Consider the following 15,783-nt stretch of genomic DNA (forward strand, 5'->3'; position numbering starts at 1 on the left):
TTACATATAAATAAATGTGTAAAATAAATCGTGAAATCGTATATGTATCTCTATGAATTATTACAAATTGGAAAAACTATAACACTATAAGACTATGAAATATAATATTTAAATTTTGATATCAGATACTTAAAATACAAAATTTTATATACGTATACATAATTACTTTAGAATTACCTATGCAAACATGCTCCTGAGACATTGTTTATCCTATTTGTGTTCAATGAAAATTTGGATTTTTGAATACACTTTTAACTTTTAATCGTCAACCTGGTCGTATTACATTCCTGAATTTAAATTTGTATTCTTCAGGAACCTGGAGGAGAATTCACATATAATTATCATCATAAATTATTCATGCATAATAAAATACAATAATATCTAGTGTTTTTCTAAAATTGTAATAACTGTAAAAGAAAAGTAACGTATAACATAATGATAATACAATAACAGTTAATAATCTATACAAACACATTTATACATAATATTTTTGATATGTTTGATTTTATATCATTTTGTCTAAACATTTTATGTCAGCAAACAAGTCATTAAACTAATATGCTATTATATAAGATAACCTTACCTTTAAAAAATATGATACTACTTCAAAATACGTTTCCACCAAATAAGTTTCTGTTTGGCATTGATTATGTATGTACAAATATATATATATGTAATATATATATACATATTCATACAGAAAACACTATACAGAAACTTTAATTTTATTTTACAAAAATTTAAAAGAATTTTATGCTTAAGAAAGTTATAGCTTGCGACAGACGTCGCTGCAACCATGACAATAGAAAAACATTAAAATTTAAATATTATCTTACAAAGCCTTATATCAATTACAATATCACAAGAGTAGAGAGAAACGATGTTTAATCATAGTTTTAGACATACCCAGTTACGATAGTAGCCAAAAATCAGAACGTGAAATTTTATCATGTGGAAAATGTAATCAACAATATATAGTCTACAGTTAAATTCGTCTTGCTCGCTTCTATAACAGTGTCGCTATTTGAGTTAAAGTTTTAGTAAAGAAATAATATTATTTCTAACAAAAATGTCATCATTATATAAAAATATTTATTTGATTAAAAATATAATTCAACGAAAGCACTATAGTAAATTTACTTTCAGCTAACAATGAAGGACCCATTTGTGACTATATATATATATTGTCAGTTTTTTATTTTTATTTGATAAAAATTTTATACTTTGATGAGAACTTTTTTAGTTATGAATCAAAGTTTAAATATCGTCGGTTTTACAGACCTTGTATCAATGAATTATTATATTTATTTATATATAAAGCAGCAAGAATATATCTTAAGAAATATATTTATCAAATTAAAAAAAACTTACAATATCGATATATGGTCGCAAGTGAATATCTCATAAGACAAGCGCGATATTGTAAATTTAAATATTAACAAATAAAAAACGAAAAAAGAAATTCAAGAATAAGAAAAATATTTTATAAACGTATCTCAAATAACTGATCCAAGGAATTATATTAAATTGAATATAAAATTATATTAAATTGTATAATCAAATAAAAATTGATTAATTATTTAGAATAGCATACCCCCACCTAAAATCTTAATGAAAATACACTCAACCGTCGCGTTTTCACTCAAAATGAAAGAATCTGGCAAAAAAATGCGGTCGGCCTCGTGAACCGAGTTATTAAGCGATTAAAGTTCGAGATTTTAGAGATTAAGATATTTGTCACTCCGATTCATTGCAGCGCTATGTATATACGTAAGGTCTATTTTTTTCGAAGAATTCACTGCTTTAAAAACAATTCACTTCTTTAGAAACAACAATTCACTACCTTAAAAACAACAATTCACTGATTTAAAAACAACAATTCACTACTTTAAAAAACAATTCACTGTTTTAAAAACAACAATTCACTATTTTAAAAACAATTCACTGCCTTAAAAACAATACACTTCTTTGCATTAGCAGTGAATTTGTATTTTTAAAGCAGTGAATTGCTGTTTTTGAAGCAGTAAATTGTTCTTTAAGCAGTGAATTGTTTTTAAAGCAGTGAATTATTTTTAAAGTAGTGAATTGTTGTTTTTAAAACAGTAAATTATTTTTAAAATAATGAAATGTTGTTTTTAAAGTAGTACTTTTGTGTTTTAGAGCTATATATTTAAAAGATATAGAATAGAGCTTATTATTTAAAATGTATACTTCTTTGATTTTTCTTATATGGATTAAAATTTAAATCCATTTCTTTGAAATACACACTAAAGCTATAAACATGACTTCGTCGTGGTCGTTCAAATTCCTATAAATTTTACAAAATGTTATAAATGTTTCATTATGTATTATCTAATTCGTTAATTAAAATTAATGATATTACCTCATGAATTAAATCCTGTAAAGAATCGCGCGTTTCCGATCTTTTATACATTTTTTTGTATGTAAAGGATAAGATGTGTAAAAAAATCTTCCGATATTGCATTTACAAAAGAGAAATTTACGAGAATCATTCGTTTGTGATCGGTTAATTTGCGATCCCAGAACAATTTTCGGATAAACCTCGGCCACAATTTTACATGTCCAACTACATCTTGGACAGCAAGCCAAGGATTTTTATTTAGTTACTCTACTGAGGCTGTGGTCGAAGTCTCGTTACAAATATAATAATTTGAAACATTTGATAGATCAATTAGAAGAAAGAATTTTACAAATTGACCAATTAAAAAATACTTCAAAGCGTTTTTTAATCGGTCAGTTTGTAAAATTCTTTCTTCTAATTGGTCCATCAAATGCTTCAAAGCATTTGTATCAAAACTTTGACCACAGCCTAAATCAATCTACAGCAGAGAAGTATAAGCATTCCAGAACGACAACCGCTTACTGACCGCTTAGTAAGGTTTTTTATTTGATTGGCATATTTCATTAGATCCTAAAATATAGACCAATCAGATGAAAGTGCTCCAAACTACAACTGTCTCACTCTAACTTATTGCATTATTTCATTTTTATTCTTCGAAAAAGAATCAAACAGATCTTACGTAGTGCTGCAGCGAGTCGGAATGACAGATATCTTAATCTCTAAAATCTCGAACTTTAACGCTCAATATCTCGGTTCACGAATCGATCGCCCCATTTTTTTGCTAGATTCTTTCATTTTGAGTGAAAACGCGTCGGATGAGTGTATTTTCATTAAGATTTTAGTTGGGTATGCTATTCTATATAATTACCAAATATTGTAAAGAAATAATTTATTGAAAATTTAATTTTAAAGGATAAAAATATTTGACACGTATTTTTTATATTTTTAACATAATTTAACAATAATTCTGTTTTGAATTGTAACATTTTCTTATATGTAGCCATATACTAAAGATATATGACAATAAATCATATGATCGCAACAAAAATGTCGACGTTTACTGTCACAACTAGGAACGTCTAAACTATGATTTAACGGAATAAAATTCTCTACAACTTGCTTCTAGCGATATCTAACCAAACATCAAAAATATTTTATGCAGATGTCTTCTATATATAGCTAATGTAATTCTTCGCTGACGCTAATCTTGAACACGCTGCTGAACGATCTATCTCTAAATCTTCTAGGACGAGTTATTTTTCGCTTCTGTTTTGTACATATATTTACACAGATTTACAGTGCCACAGCTTGAAGAACACATTTGTCCTCTATACAGGTTGCTTCCATTTTCTCTTTCATTTTTACAGCAGTGACTTCTCGTAATGAAATAGTAATGATCATCGACTAGTCTTCTTACGTCTTCGTTTTGACTCACCGGACGGATTCCATTCTGGATCAACATCGGTGTAACAATAATTTACCTTAGGAACGTTTCTTTTTGAGCTTCTCGTTTGTCTAATAGACGACTGCGTTTTTTTCGCCTTTTTACACGCGCTATCCTGTTCGATCGTCTCCGTTGTTATATGTTTCAGAGATATTGGATTTGTGACGTCTCTGCGCTGCGCAGGTATCCTGTCCTGACAACTTTCTAGGCACACTGCGTTAGGCTGCTCACCATTCGGTCGAAACTGACGCTCGTGATTTCTTGTACTTTCTTTCGTAAGATTATGTGTATTAGAAATGTGGATATCTTTGTAGTAATCCCTTCGCACTATATTCGAATTGAAGTGATAGCTGCCGTGTGGATTATCCTCTTCATTAGAGGATAATTCATATGACTTAATGATTTGCGTGGGATGTTTCTGTGTACCATCTATCTTTTCTATGGCTGCTATGGACATCATGGGAATTCCAGGATAGTTATCCAATTTCTCTGTCTTGATAGGTACCTTCTCATATGCCATTGACATCATGGCATGAGCTTTCAATCTCTTTTTCAACGGCAACGTGTTCTCCATATCTTTCTTAAATAACTTCTCTGACTCGCGCGGCATATCCAACTTCTCCAACGTATTATTTTGTAGTACTCTTTTACGCAATATTTGATCGTCGTATAATTTACTTATTACCGCTTCGCTTTTTGTCCTATCGTGCTCTTGGACGGCGGATGTTTGTACTGATGAATGTGTGGGCAAAAAATAAGAATTACTTTCAATGCAAGACACGTGGGAGTCTGTGGCCGGGTGTATACACTGTCTACAATGCGTGACTATGTCATACGTACAATTTAGACATGAGCAGTGTGATCTCCCGCATGAATTTGCGGATTTCGTGTGGGAATGGAGCGAAGTAGTAGAATTAATTTGTAAACTACACGACACTGAGGTGCAATGCTTGTGATATGGCATACACAGATCTGTGCCGGCAGCGCAGTTCCCGTAAATCGAAGGTATTGTCGTGGGATGAGTGACCGGAATATGTAACGAATGTTGCGGGTCAATTACTTCATGCGGATGCGAATGTATTCCGTTGCACCCTTGTATTCCACAATTAGGCGTAATATGATTGCTGAACTCTTGCTTAATGTTCTGCCTATAAGTAAGAATGGATTTGGATTTTCGTTTATCGACTGATTTGCTGATGCTAATATTCGCAACATTCGTGTCCTGATAGATTTGTGACGTCGCAGGTAACACATCGGCTGACAATGAACCTTTTTTACCATAAGATTTCATTTCTGTGATGCTCATTAAGCTGCTTTCCTCCTCAGGCTCGATTTTTATACCTTTATTCCTTCCGACAGAATATTTATTTTCTTGGCACGATAATTCCTTATTGTATTGCGGTAGATCCAAATTAAACGAAATATGCTCTGATGTATTAACAACTTCAAACGATGCATAATCTTCCGGTGGAATCATCCAGTTCTTTTCTTTAATTGGACAACTCTCATCGTCGCTATTATGATCTCGTGCATTTTCCACTGCTTTATTAATAATGTATAAATTACTATTGGGAGACTTTTGTAAGAGCATGACTGTTTCACCGTTTAATATAACGTTCGTATTTTCCTTTATTGACTGTACATTGTTTTCCACCATACTTAAATTGTTGGATATCGTGTCTGTTTCATAATTGAGAGTAGTTTCAACAATATGCGAAACGCTATTGCTTGGATCGTTTTCGCGGTCATCGGGATCAGTTGTCGATGTCACTTCAACATGAAGCGCTACTTTGTCTAATGCGTCTTCTGGATAAATCCCAACTATTCTATTGATGACTTCAGTGGATGGATTCTCCAAAATTTGAGAAACGGTCGATGAATCATTGGTATCAGCTTCATCATCCGTAGTTTGATTATTAGGAGAATTTCTTAACGATGCATAATCCTTGACTTTGATTTGTTCGTATTTTAAATCACGTTCGGTTTTTAGATGAGATACATGCTGACTTGCGATAACATTGGCTAATAATGAAAGCCCATCTATATTATCGTGTAACTCTGAATCTTGAATGATACATTTATCCCCCGATGAATCCTGAATATTTTTCATATGTGATATCTTGTACGATTCTTTCGGTGATTTATGATCATGCATTTGGTCAACTTTTTTGCACAGTACAGAAGATCTTTCTACTAATTCCTCTATATTACATTCTCTACCACAATTCCTGTTCGATTCAATTTCTACATTTTCTTTATGATCTGCTTTCGAATCGATATCATTGACTTTTTCATTTTTTGAACACAGTGACATGTCAAGGATATTAGAAATATTTTTCTTATCAGCTGTGTGATTTTCAAAAATAGTTTCTTTGATTTTACAATTAGGGAATCTGCTATCCTTTACGTCATCGCTTACTTCGACACAAGTATCAACTTTTAAATCTGTTTGTACATTAGAATGGTCTCCATTCGTTATATTAATACTTACAGTATTATTTGCAATATCGTGACTTGTTGATACATATTTATCTTGAGATTCAGATTCCTGTGGGTGCCTTGTATTTCCAGTAATGCATGATTGTTGCAACCGCTCAGATTCTGTTGCGTCATTTATTAATATTTCCACACTACTTACAGTTGTTGTAGTAAGAGTTTCGGCTACTGTCGTAGAAACTGCAAATTTCTCTTTACTTAATTCACTATCAACTGTGGTTGATTTCAAACATTGTATTTCACAGATATCTTCCTGCACACATTTCTCATTGTTTCCAAAATCTTCCATTTTTTCATCATTTATTTCATTCTGTATGTTGTTTTTGCAGTGCGTGTGCTCTAGAGATGAAGCTACCTGTGAAGATAATTTATCTTTAGTTGTACTAAGATAGTTAGTATTATGATTAGAGCTATTATCTTCATCTTTGGAATTATCTTGGGCACATATCGAAGGAGTATTTACAGTTTTAGAGTGCTCTGTTCCTAAATCACAGGTTTTTCTTAAACTTTCAACTCTTTTATGGGTTTCACTTTCAGGCGGAGTATCTTTTTCCATCAGTCGTTTAATCACAGTCTGTGTATTATCCCTATCATTTATTTTCTCATTATTCTTTGCTTTCAAAATATTAACATCATGACATTTGCTAACTTTATTAGCGTCATTCGAAATATCCAATAATGAATTTTTTGAAGCTTTTGGTTTATTAGACTGTGGTCTATTAACAATTACAGAAGAAGAAACTGTGCAGTGCAGCATATCGACAGTTTCACTTTTGTCACTGCTATTCGTATGTACCAATTTTGTAGATATTGTATTATTACCATTGACTGATGTATTGTTATGTTTTGCATCAAGATGCATGGATTTTATTTGTTCGTTATTTAACTTCATGTCCTGTATCGTAGATGTACTCGAATCATTCTTCAAAGTTGTATTTTCTGTGGCATGTACAGATTGAAGCGAATCTTCCAATTGTTGATTAGTTATTTTCTTCAAAGAATTTTTTGCTTTTTGTTGTTTCTTAATCTTCCGTGACGCTCTTATCGACTTCGCGTCAAAGTTCTTTTTAACTTCTTCAAGCCACGCAACTTTTCTCGATTTCCTTTTCTTTATGCATCGTTCGAAAGCGACGTCAGTTGTAAGATCGATTAGTACAATCTTATTAGATTTTTTAGCCTTCTTTCGTGGAAGCACTTTTGGTTTCACCGATTTAGAGATAGTCCGTGTTACAGAAATATTTGTAGAAATTGTGCCTAAAGGTTTAACATTTGTTTGTTCTGTTAAATTTGAAGATTTTAAATTATCTGACACAACACAATTACTTTCTACATCTTTATCTGAAGAAACAAGTTTATTTTCAATACACTCTGTATTTTTATTTTCGCGTGATGTAACTTCCAGCTAAAAAAATATATATAGTTCATTATTTCCTTATCAAAAAATGTCAATCCTGTTACCTTTATACAAATCTTTTTTTAATAAGAAAAAAAAACTATAATAAAAATTCTTTCATATTTTTAATTTTTCTTATTATTACTCATTACGTACATGAAGTTCTACTAATTACGGCAAGCTAAATAAGGATTCTGTGTATAAAGGTTTTCTGATAATTTGCATAAAAGTAATTTTTTATTTGTACATATAAATAAGATTCAACATAATTTTTTAAACAGAAATAGTTTTAGAATTATATAAAAACATACAATATTTATAAGAAACATGACAGCGTAACATATATATGAGATAATTTATGGTAATACTCGTTAATGATTCTTAAGATTTTTTTGTGTGAAATTGACATGCTTAGATAAGGCGCATTGCACAAAAGTAAAAATATCAATGCTATTTCAAATATCAATGCTATATTGTCGAAATTAACATAATGCTACATGCACTACTATGAGATATTATGAGGTATGAATGTCGGAGAAATTGATTGCTCAATTTTAAATATTTTTCATTTAAAAACTATAGTAGTCTCGTTATTTTAATATCAGAATTTTTATCTTAAAGTGATCTCAAAAGTATATCATTAATAAATATCACAACAAGTCTGGAATACTACGTACGTACCAATGAAGTAGTCTTCTTGGATGAACTTGGAATTGTAGCATTTTCACTTTGTTGCTGGCATGTAGTTGCATTTTCACTTTGTTGCTGGCATGTAGTTGCATTTTCACTTTGTTGCTGGCATGTATCTCCTCTGCTCTCTTTACAGAACTGTATAAATTTTTCACAGCATTTTTTTATATCAAATTTCCGCCGCATCAGATATTTTGCTGAATATTTTGGTTGACACTTTGGCACTTTCGGTAATATATCTTTTAACACGCATGGTGGGAAAGCCGCTGGTGGTGTTCCCAGAGAGGCAATTGCGGTTGTAGTAATGTCATTTTTTGCGGTTAAATTGCTATTTATTTTTTTCCAAAGACAATAAATAAGAAGATAACGAATATACATAATATTTGATTTGGGATGCTTTGGAATATTTTTAATTACTTTTCTGAAATCAAATAAAAGAAATAGATATATAACGACATGAAAAACTTTGAAACATATAAAATTATATAAAAAATAAATCTTTAAATATATTTTGGCTGATATATGTATATAAAATCTGTATGTTTTGTAATTTATTGTTGAATAATGATATAAATAATGTAGCAAGATATCGATAGTTTCAAATAAAATTTCGAACATTTCTATATCATATACTTACGTTATTATTGGGTCTAAAATACGATGATAACCCTGGCACATACAATGTATTTTTATCAAAGTATCTAACAAATGCTCTGTGGAATGTTCTAGATAAAATACAGAAAAATTTTATCAATATCAATTAAACTTCAGCGAATTAAGTATACAGGGTATGTAACGTTTAAAATACATACCTAAATATACATAAAGACAAGAAATAAGTCTTGTGCAAATTCTGTTATGACCTTCTTTACTTTTTTTTGAAGCTTTTAATTCCATATCTATATACAATGCCAATAAATCGGACATATTATTTAAGTAAATAGATTTATTACGGTCCTGAAAAATGATGAATGTCGTTTGTTTAAATGTGAAGGGTTACTACAAAACGCTATGTGCATAGAGCGAAAAGAAGATTATACAAATATAACATAATAGACTGCTAAACTTACCTCAGAAAGCTCACGATAGATATATAAGAACAAAAGTAAGGTTTCACTAATAGAATCCTTCAACTTTGCTGCTCGTAAAGGCTTTGTATAACATTCATTCACACTGATACTTACATTTCTGTAATAAAAATATGAGATATACATCTCCTGAATAAATGTATAATATTGAAGTTAGATGTTCAGTATGTAACATTAAAATATATTTCTGTATACATTAATTACAACTTGAATTGTGCAGAGAATGGGTAATAAATATGTTTAGATAATTATCTAAAGCAAATATATATATGTATGTGTGTAAAAATATATTCATATAATAAAAAATATGTTCATACCACATTAATCTAATTTTAGTACGTATAATTTATATTTCTATATATATATATATATATATATATATATATATATATATATATGTATAAAATTTATAATTCTCTGGAAAAATAAATATTATGCTTTTATATATATAATCGCGATATTAGAATCTAGCTTGTAACATTCCGTAAAATAGAATCTGTTAATGAAACGACATACAGTGAGTACTAAAAGTTCGTAGAGAGAAAATATATTTTTAAAAAAACTTTATTTTTTAAAATTAAATATTATCCAGTGAGAAATGAGTTATCGAATCGATACGATAATTTCAACACCAATTTGACGTCGATTCGACGTTTAATTGATGATCATTTTTTGCTGGGTAATTAACAATTTATTCATAAAGTATAAAATAGACTGTTTTCTTAAAATTATATATACCAAAAAGATGTGTATTAATTATAGAAAATATATCATCTGAAAAATAAGTGAAAATTAAAAGTTTCATTGTTTGAATGCTCAAAAAGTATTCGTACAGTCAAGAAATTTAGCTTATAATATCAGAAATACATGCGAAGTTCATTTGTATATGTTAGAATTTATTGTATAAAATTACTAATTAATGTTTATTTTCTACAAATAAGACTTTTTTTATAAAAAATTTTGTACGAATATTTTTTGCTCTCACTATATATGTTTTCAATAATCTATAAATAAATCTTTGCGTGTTTGTAAATTATATTATTACGTAAATAATAAAATGAAATTCATTAATGATTACATAAAATTAAGAAAAATTCTTTTGCAGCTTTAAGACATCGTCTTGTAATAGATAAGATAATATTTTTTCGACCTTCAGACACAATCTGATTAAGCTATTGAGAGGGTCAATGCAATAGCATGATGACCCTCAAGATCAGTTCAATAATGATATCATATAGAGGAAGTGTGTGTAACGCATGTAGCTAATGTTTTTCAATTTAATGAAAAAGAAGCAACAGTAAGCTATTTAGAATGATATATGTATTTAAAAAATTATTACATTAAAAAAGTCTGTTAATTTCATATTATCTTAAGAATTGTTACTATATTGTCTCATTTAAAGTTTTTGATTACAGACATCACATTCTGTTTAGAAAATTCATTAAAAGTTTAAGATCATTATTATCTTCTAAAAATTATTAAATTTACTGCTTCTAAAACAACTTTTAATTTAAATTGTAACTATATATGAAAATCATTTTATTAAAAAACATTATATTGTCGTTAAAACGTAACTCTTTTCTTTTATTACAATTTATATTATAGCTATTTATTAAAATAATTATCTTTTCAGGAAAATTATTTTAATACAAAAATATGATATTATAAAAACATATAATATTATTTTATTAATTAAATCAAATATTAATACCATATAAGAATATTGCTCGGCTGGATACAATCTGATAGAAAGTTTTCCAAAGTTATTCAATAACTCAAATTTCATATAAATAAATCTGTTGCTTATTTTTATATATGAATATCAATTATTGCTACACATTAAACGTATATTATAATGCAATACCTAATATTGTGACACCAGTGCTCAGGATGATAATACTGGTGAACTGCGTACAGTATTACATAAAATATCGAATGTAAATTACCTGATATAGTACTGCATAAGCTCTGCCAAAGAAGCCATACTTTTTTTCGCGTATATACATTTGCACATTTTTTTAAATTCTGAGACCCATGGAAATAATTCTACAGTTGTTGATTTTGCATCGCCACTGTTTTGTTTAGACCCTTCTTCATTGTTAAACATTGCGTTTTTGATATCTAGACATCAATCCAGACGTTTGAATCTTTTAATAAGTATGTTTCAATCACAATAAGACACAAAAGAAACGAGCAACGAACAACGCATTCTCGAAACGTTTACCGAGAGCGGCGAAAGATGTATAAAGACATTAAATATCGATTGACAGAATACCAAGTATCTCCGTCGCAACTAGAAGATTGCATTTTACCGATTATTGAAGCATTCCGGAGAAAACGATATGCCAGCTAATGATGATAGCGTACTATATTATCGAATGATTTATTAAAGTTAGCAAAATCTATTAGTAGCAAATCTACTAGTTTCATTCATTCGAGTATTTTGTCGGAATTTGTCGTGTCGATTAAAGAAAGAAAAAAAAAGCAAGTTCTTTTTTCACACACAAGCGATGCACACAAAGATCGATATATTGTTATATCCTCTTAAGTATTATAATTCACACAAGTCTCTAAACTGCCCATCATTTTCTTACAAACCCTGACCATTCTTAACATCTGCTGCGGCAGGTGCCGAAGAAAGAGAGAGACCCATGTCTGAGACGATAAATTGTCCAAAAGCCGGTTGTATATTTCTATAACGTTCACAGCTGAATGCCACGTTTTCCAAGCCGTTTCACTGTGTGTGTGAAGTTTTCGAGGGAGGGTGAGAGAAACGTGAACCCCGACAGTTCCAAGTCACCATACGTGCTTTCCCAAGTCACCATGAAAAACCGACTTTTAAAACTTGTGAAACTTTTACGACCACTTTCTGAAATTCCTGAATTGAAGATCGTATCGATCGACCGTTCACGAATCATCGGTACGAAAGCCGACAAAAGCAGTGTCGTCGTAGAGAACGAGCAACGAACACGCAGATAGTAAATCTCCAAACTCCGAAGGACATATTGTGTCTTGGAAGGACCTCGGGGTCGACCAGCGCAGCGAATTCGTGGAATACCCTCGGCGACGTTCGCGCGACTCCCCGACTCCCCGACTCCCCGTCGTAATTATTCTCAGAAGGCGAGAGCGAGGCAAACAACGTCAAATGCGCCGGAGCTGATTGTGAGACGTGCGTCGATTCGGAGCACGAGATTCCAGCGTGGCAAACAAGAGCGCGTTTTCATTTTCATCCTTGGAATGAAAACACGCGGTCGTTCCCTCATCTCATGGTCGACGGCACCACACACTTTCGGTTTTCGAGTCACGTCCTCGTGCTGCGTCGGCGTCGAAAACTCCATCAGGTTTCTCGCGGTCGTCGCGCGGCGTCTTCGCGGACCGCGAAGGAAGCGGTCCGAGTCACGCGGACGAAACGATAACGTTTACGTTTACAGTCGGGAATCTTGGGACGCGGCGCGGTGCGGCGCGGAGTCCGGAGTATACAGGTTGAATGACAGCGGCGACAAACGAATCGATCGCGACGAGATTTCTCTCCCTCTCTCTCTCTCTCTCTCTCTCTCTCTCTCTCTCTCCCTCCCCTCTCTCTCTCTCTCTCTCTCTTCTTGGCTCGAGAACGAAATCTTGAGCGATCGTGAGAGTCTACGCTCTCGGTAAACATTCGATCAACGTCTCGTTCCTCGGTCATTCTTAGCGAACACGCGCGAAGCGAAGGCACGGACGATGACACGTTGCTCGCACACGCCATGCGACGCGATGCGACGCGGCGAAGAAGATGATGCATCACGTACCTTGTACCGCACCGACCTGCTCGCCGCTCGCGGCGGCTGCTGCCGTCGCGACCGCCTCGGGCGCGGCGCAGTTCATTTTGCGGGTACGTGCCGGGTACCGTTCGTTATATCCGGGTATTACGTAAAAGCGTCCCTCCTGGCTGCAGTATACCTCATGTTAGGGGGATCGAAACGAGACTACTATCGCGTCCACGTCTCTGCGCGCACTGCGCTCACATCAACGGCCATATTGATACTGACGCTTGGCGTAAATACCGCGAGAGAGCGTGCCCTACGCCCCACCGTCCGACTCCAACACTCCGACCGGCGCTTCGGTTCTTTCCTCTCCCTCTCTCTCTCTTTCCCTTTCTCTTTCTCTCCCCCTTGTTCCGTCTCTTTTTTTCTATTTGTTATCCGGCATTTGTCACGACGCGTTCTGTAACGATGATATTTCTCTCCCGCTCGCTCTATTCTCCCCTCCCCTTTCTTTCGTTCCTACTTGTCTCTTTTTCCCTTGATTCGTCTCGTCTACGCTACGATTTCTGTGACACGTGAGCGCGTCGGCCTCGTACTGTCGCGAGGACTGCGAGGAAGCGTCGCGGCGTTGCCGCAGCGCTGCGACGGCGGCTAGCTATCGATGTCGGGATTGTCGGGCGCATTCGAAACTTCGATACTCGCCGTCCTCTCTTTCTCATTTCCTCCTTCCCTCTCTCTCTCTCTCTCTCTCTCTAACGCGTGCGCGCGCGTCTCGTACCTCGGCGCCGTTAGTCTCTCGCGCCTTCTCTCCTCTTCGCGTTCTCTCTCACTCTCGGAGTTTACTAGCGTCGGTAGTGCGGGGGTTCCAGAAATGAATGGCTGATTCGTCGGCCGCCCAGGTAACCCGGCCAATGGAAGCGCGTTGCACGCGCGGCGCGCAAATCACGAACCGAGGACACCGTTATCCCTCCCCCGCGGCGGGCCCAATCAGATACGAGCAATTAAGTAATTGCGGCGCATGGGGCATACGCGCGCTAGCCTACTATTCAGCCGCCTAGCCTGGCCTAGCGTGATGGTACTCAAATCCAATACTCGCTCGCAATTTTCGAACGAGCGCCGGAGTACAGGGTGCTCTCTCCCTGCTGAATGGATATCGATACGCACTTCGGGAATATTAACATAGCCGCAAGACTCGTGAGAGAATTCGAACGAGCAGCGATACGACTCGATCGATTCGGAGTTCGGAGTCGAGTTGACGGAGCGTGTTTTGAAATCGCGCGCTCTCTCGCATTATCGGGGCGCGTAACTGTGAGAGTGCACGCCACTGTTTCCACTACTCCCGCGTCGTCGTATCGGTTAACCATTCAGTAATGACTTTTGAGTTAGGAAAGAAGGAGGATAGGAAGGCAAAAAGACGATACAATAGATTGTCTCAACACTCTGCTCGACAGCCTCTCTATCGAAAGAGGGGTCGCTCTATGCTTTCATTGATTCATTCACGTCGATTCAACATTATTAGATATCGAAGGAACAATGATAATCTAATCCGTTCAGTTAAATAACATTTTGTTACTTTTAAATTTCGTCTACGGCTATTCATAGTTGATTCTTGTATTTAAGATAGCTGTCTTAAATCCAGTCTTGAGATGTTACAGATGTTGAGTAAATCAGAGGATTGTTGTATTAGCGTCTCAAAACATTCCTTAAGACAATATTGAAATAAGCACAGACTATGAATATTAGCCTAGATCAAAATGTAAATTAATCCATTGCCGTTGTTAGTTTCAAATCCAAATTGACCTACGCGCCGCATTTAGTAAATAATAAACCAAATTAAAATTAAAATTAATACATTTAATAAATTTTCTAGAGTTAAATCATTTAACTCTATTGTTTTACTCAAATTATAATACATATACATAAGATATAATAGTATAAAAATAAAAAACTCAAAATAGTATAATTTGATATTATAAATTTAATGGTAAAATGGCGACTAAAAACTCTTACAATCAGACTAAAAACGTTATTGAGATTAACGAAAATGATTATATAGTGATTCATAAATAAATGTCATTTCAAGCGATAAATCTACACATTAAAATAAGTAAAAAACGTACATATGAATATATGTCCTATATACTTTAGTTTTAAAGTTGGTAAAGTTATTAAAGGCAATATTCGAAATATTCGCATCGTGCGGACTTCAATGCTACCGCGCTGCAATATCGATGGATACTGTTTGTAAACATCAGATAAAGTTGAAACGTACTAAGACATACTATACATATGTTGACGCATAAAACGAGCGTTTCGAACTTTTCCTTTAATCATCTATAACTCGAAAATTCTTCGAAGTACTGACATACTTTTACTAGTATATAGGGTATTCTGGAAACCGTGATACAAAGAAGTAATTCCTCGTATAAAAATAAATACAAAATATACAGTAAAATTGTTTCGTATTTTCAATAATTTCTTAATTAATAAAATAAATATATTATTGAAACTTGCTGCATTATTTTACATTATACTAAAGAGATTGATGTTAAAATAACAATGAATAGTCA

The 15,783-nt window shown here is 33.4% G+C and overlaps 1 protein-coding gene across 3 annotated transcripts in view; it reads right to left on the minus strand.

The window, feature by feature from the left end:
- Window positions 1-14,037, minus strand: part of LOC105149357 (uncharacterized) — a 17,405-nt gene extending 3,368 nt beyond the window's left edge. The window contains exons 1-8 of one of the 3 annotated variants that reach the window (XM_087414013.1): window positions 13,259-14,034; window positions 11,420-11,594; window positions 9,456-9,573; window positions 9,198-9,342; window positions 9,023-9,110; window positions 8,377-8,806; window positions 584-7,704; window positions 178-316 (exon numbers count right to left, since the gene is read on the minus strand). In XM_087414013.1, the coding sequence (XP_087270139.1) occupies window positions 3,760-7,704; window positions 8,377-8,806; window positions 9,023-9,110; window positions 9,198-9,342; window positions 9,456-9,573; window positions 11,420-11,594; window positions 13,259-13,334 (4,977 nt within the window). In that variant the 5' untranslated portion in view covers window positions 13,335-14,034 and the 3' untranslated portion in view covers window positions 178-316; window positions 584-3,759. Of the gene's footprint in view, window positions 1-177; window positions 7,705-8,376; window positions 8,807-9,022; window positions 9,111-9,197; window positions 9,343-9,455; window positions 9,574-11,419; window positions 11,621-13,258 lie in introns of all 3 variants that reach the window. The other 2 variants (XM_087414014.1, XM_011061707.2) reach the window with 2 other exon arrangements.
- Between the last annotated feature and the right edge of the window lie 1,746 nt (window positions 14,038-15,783).

Source organism: Acromyrmex echinatior, chromosome 15 (genome assembly GCF_024713525.1).
Source record: "Acromyrmex echinatior isolate Ae372 chromosome 15, ASM2471352v2, whole genome shotgun sequence".
In the NCBI taxonomy this organism is placed as follows: domain Eukaryota; kingdom Metazoa; phylum Arthropoda; class Insecta; order Hymenoptera; family Formicidae; genus Acromyrmex; species Acromyrmex echinatior.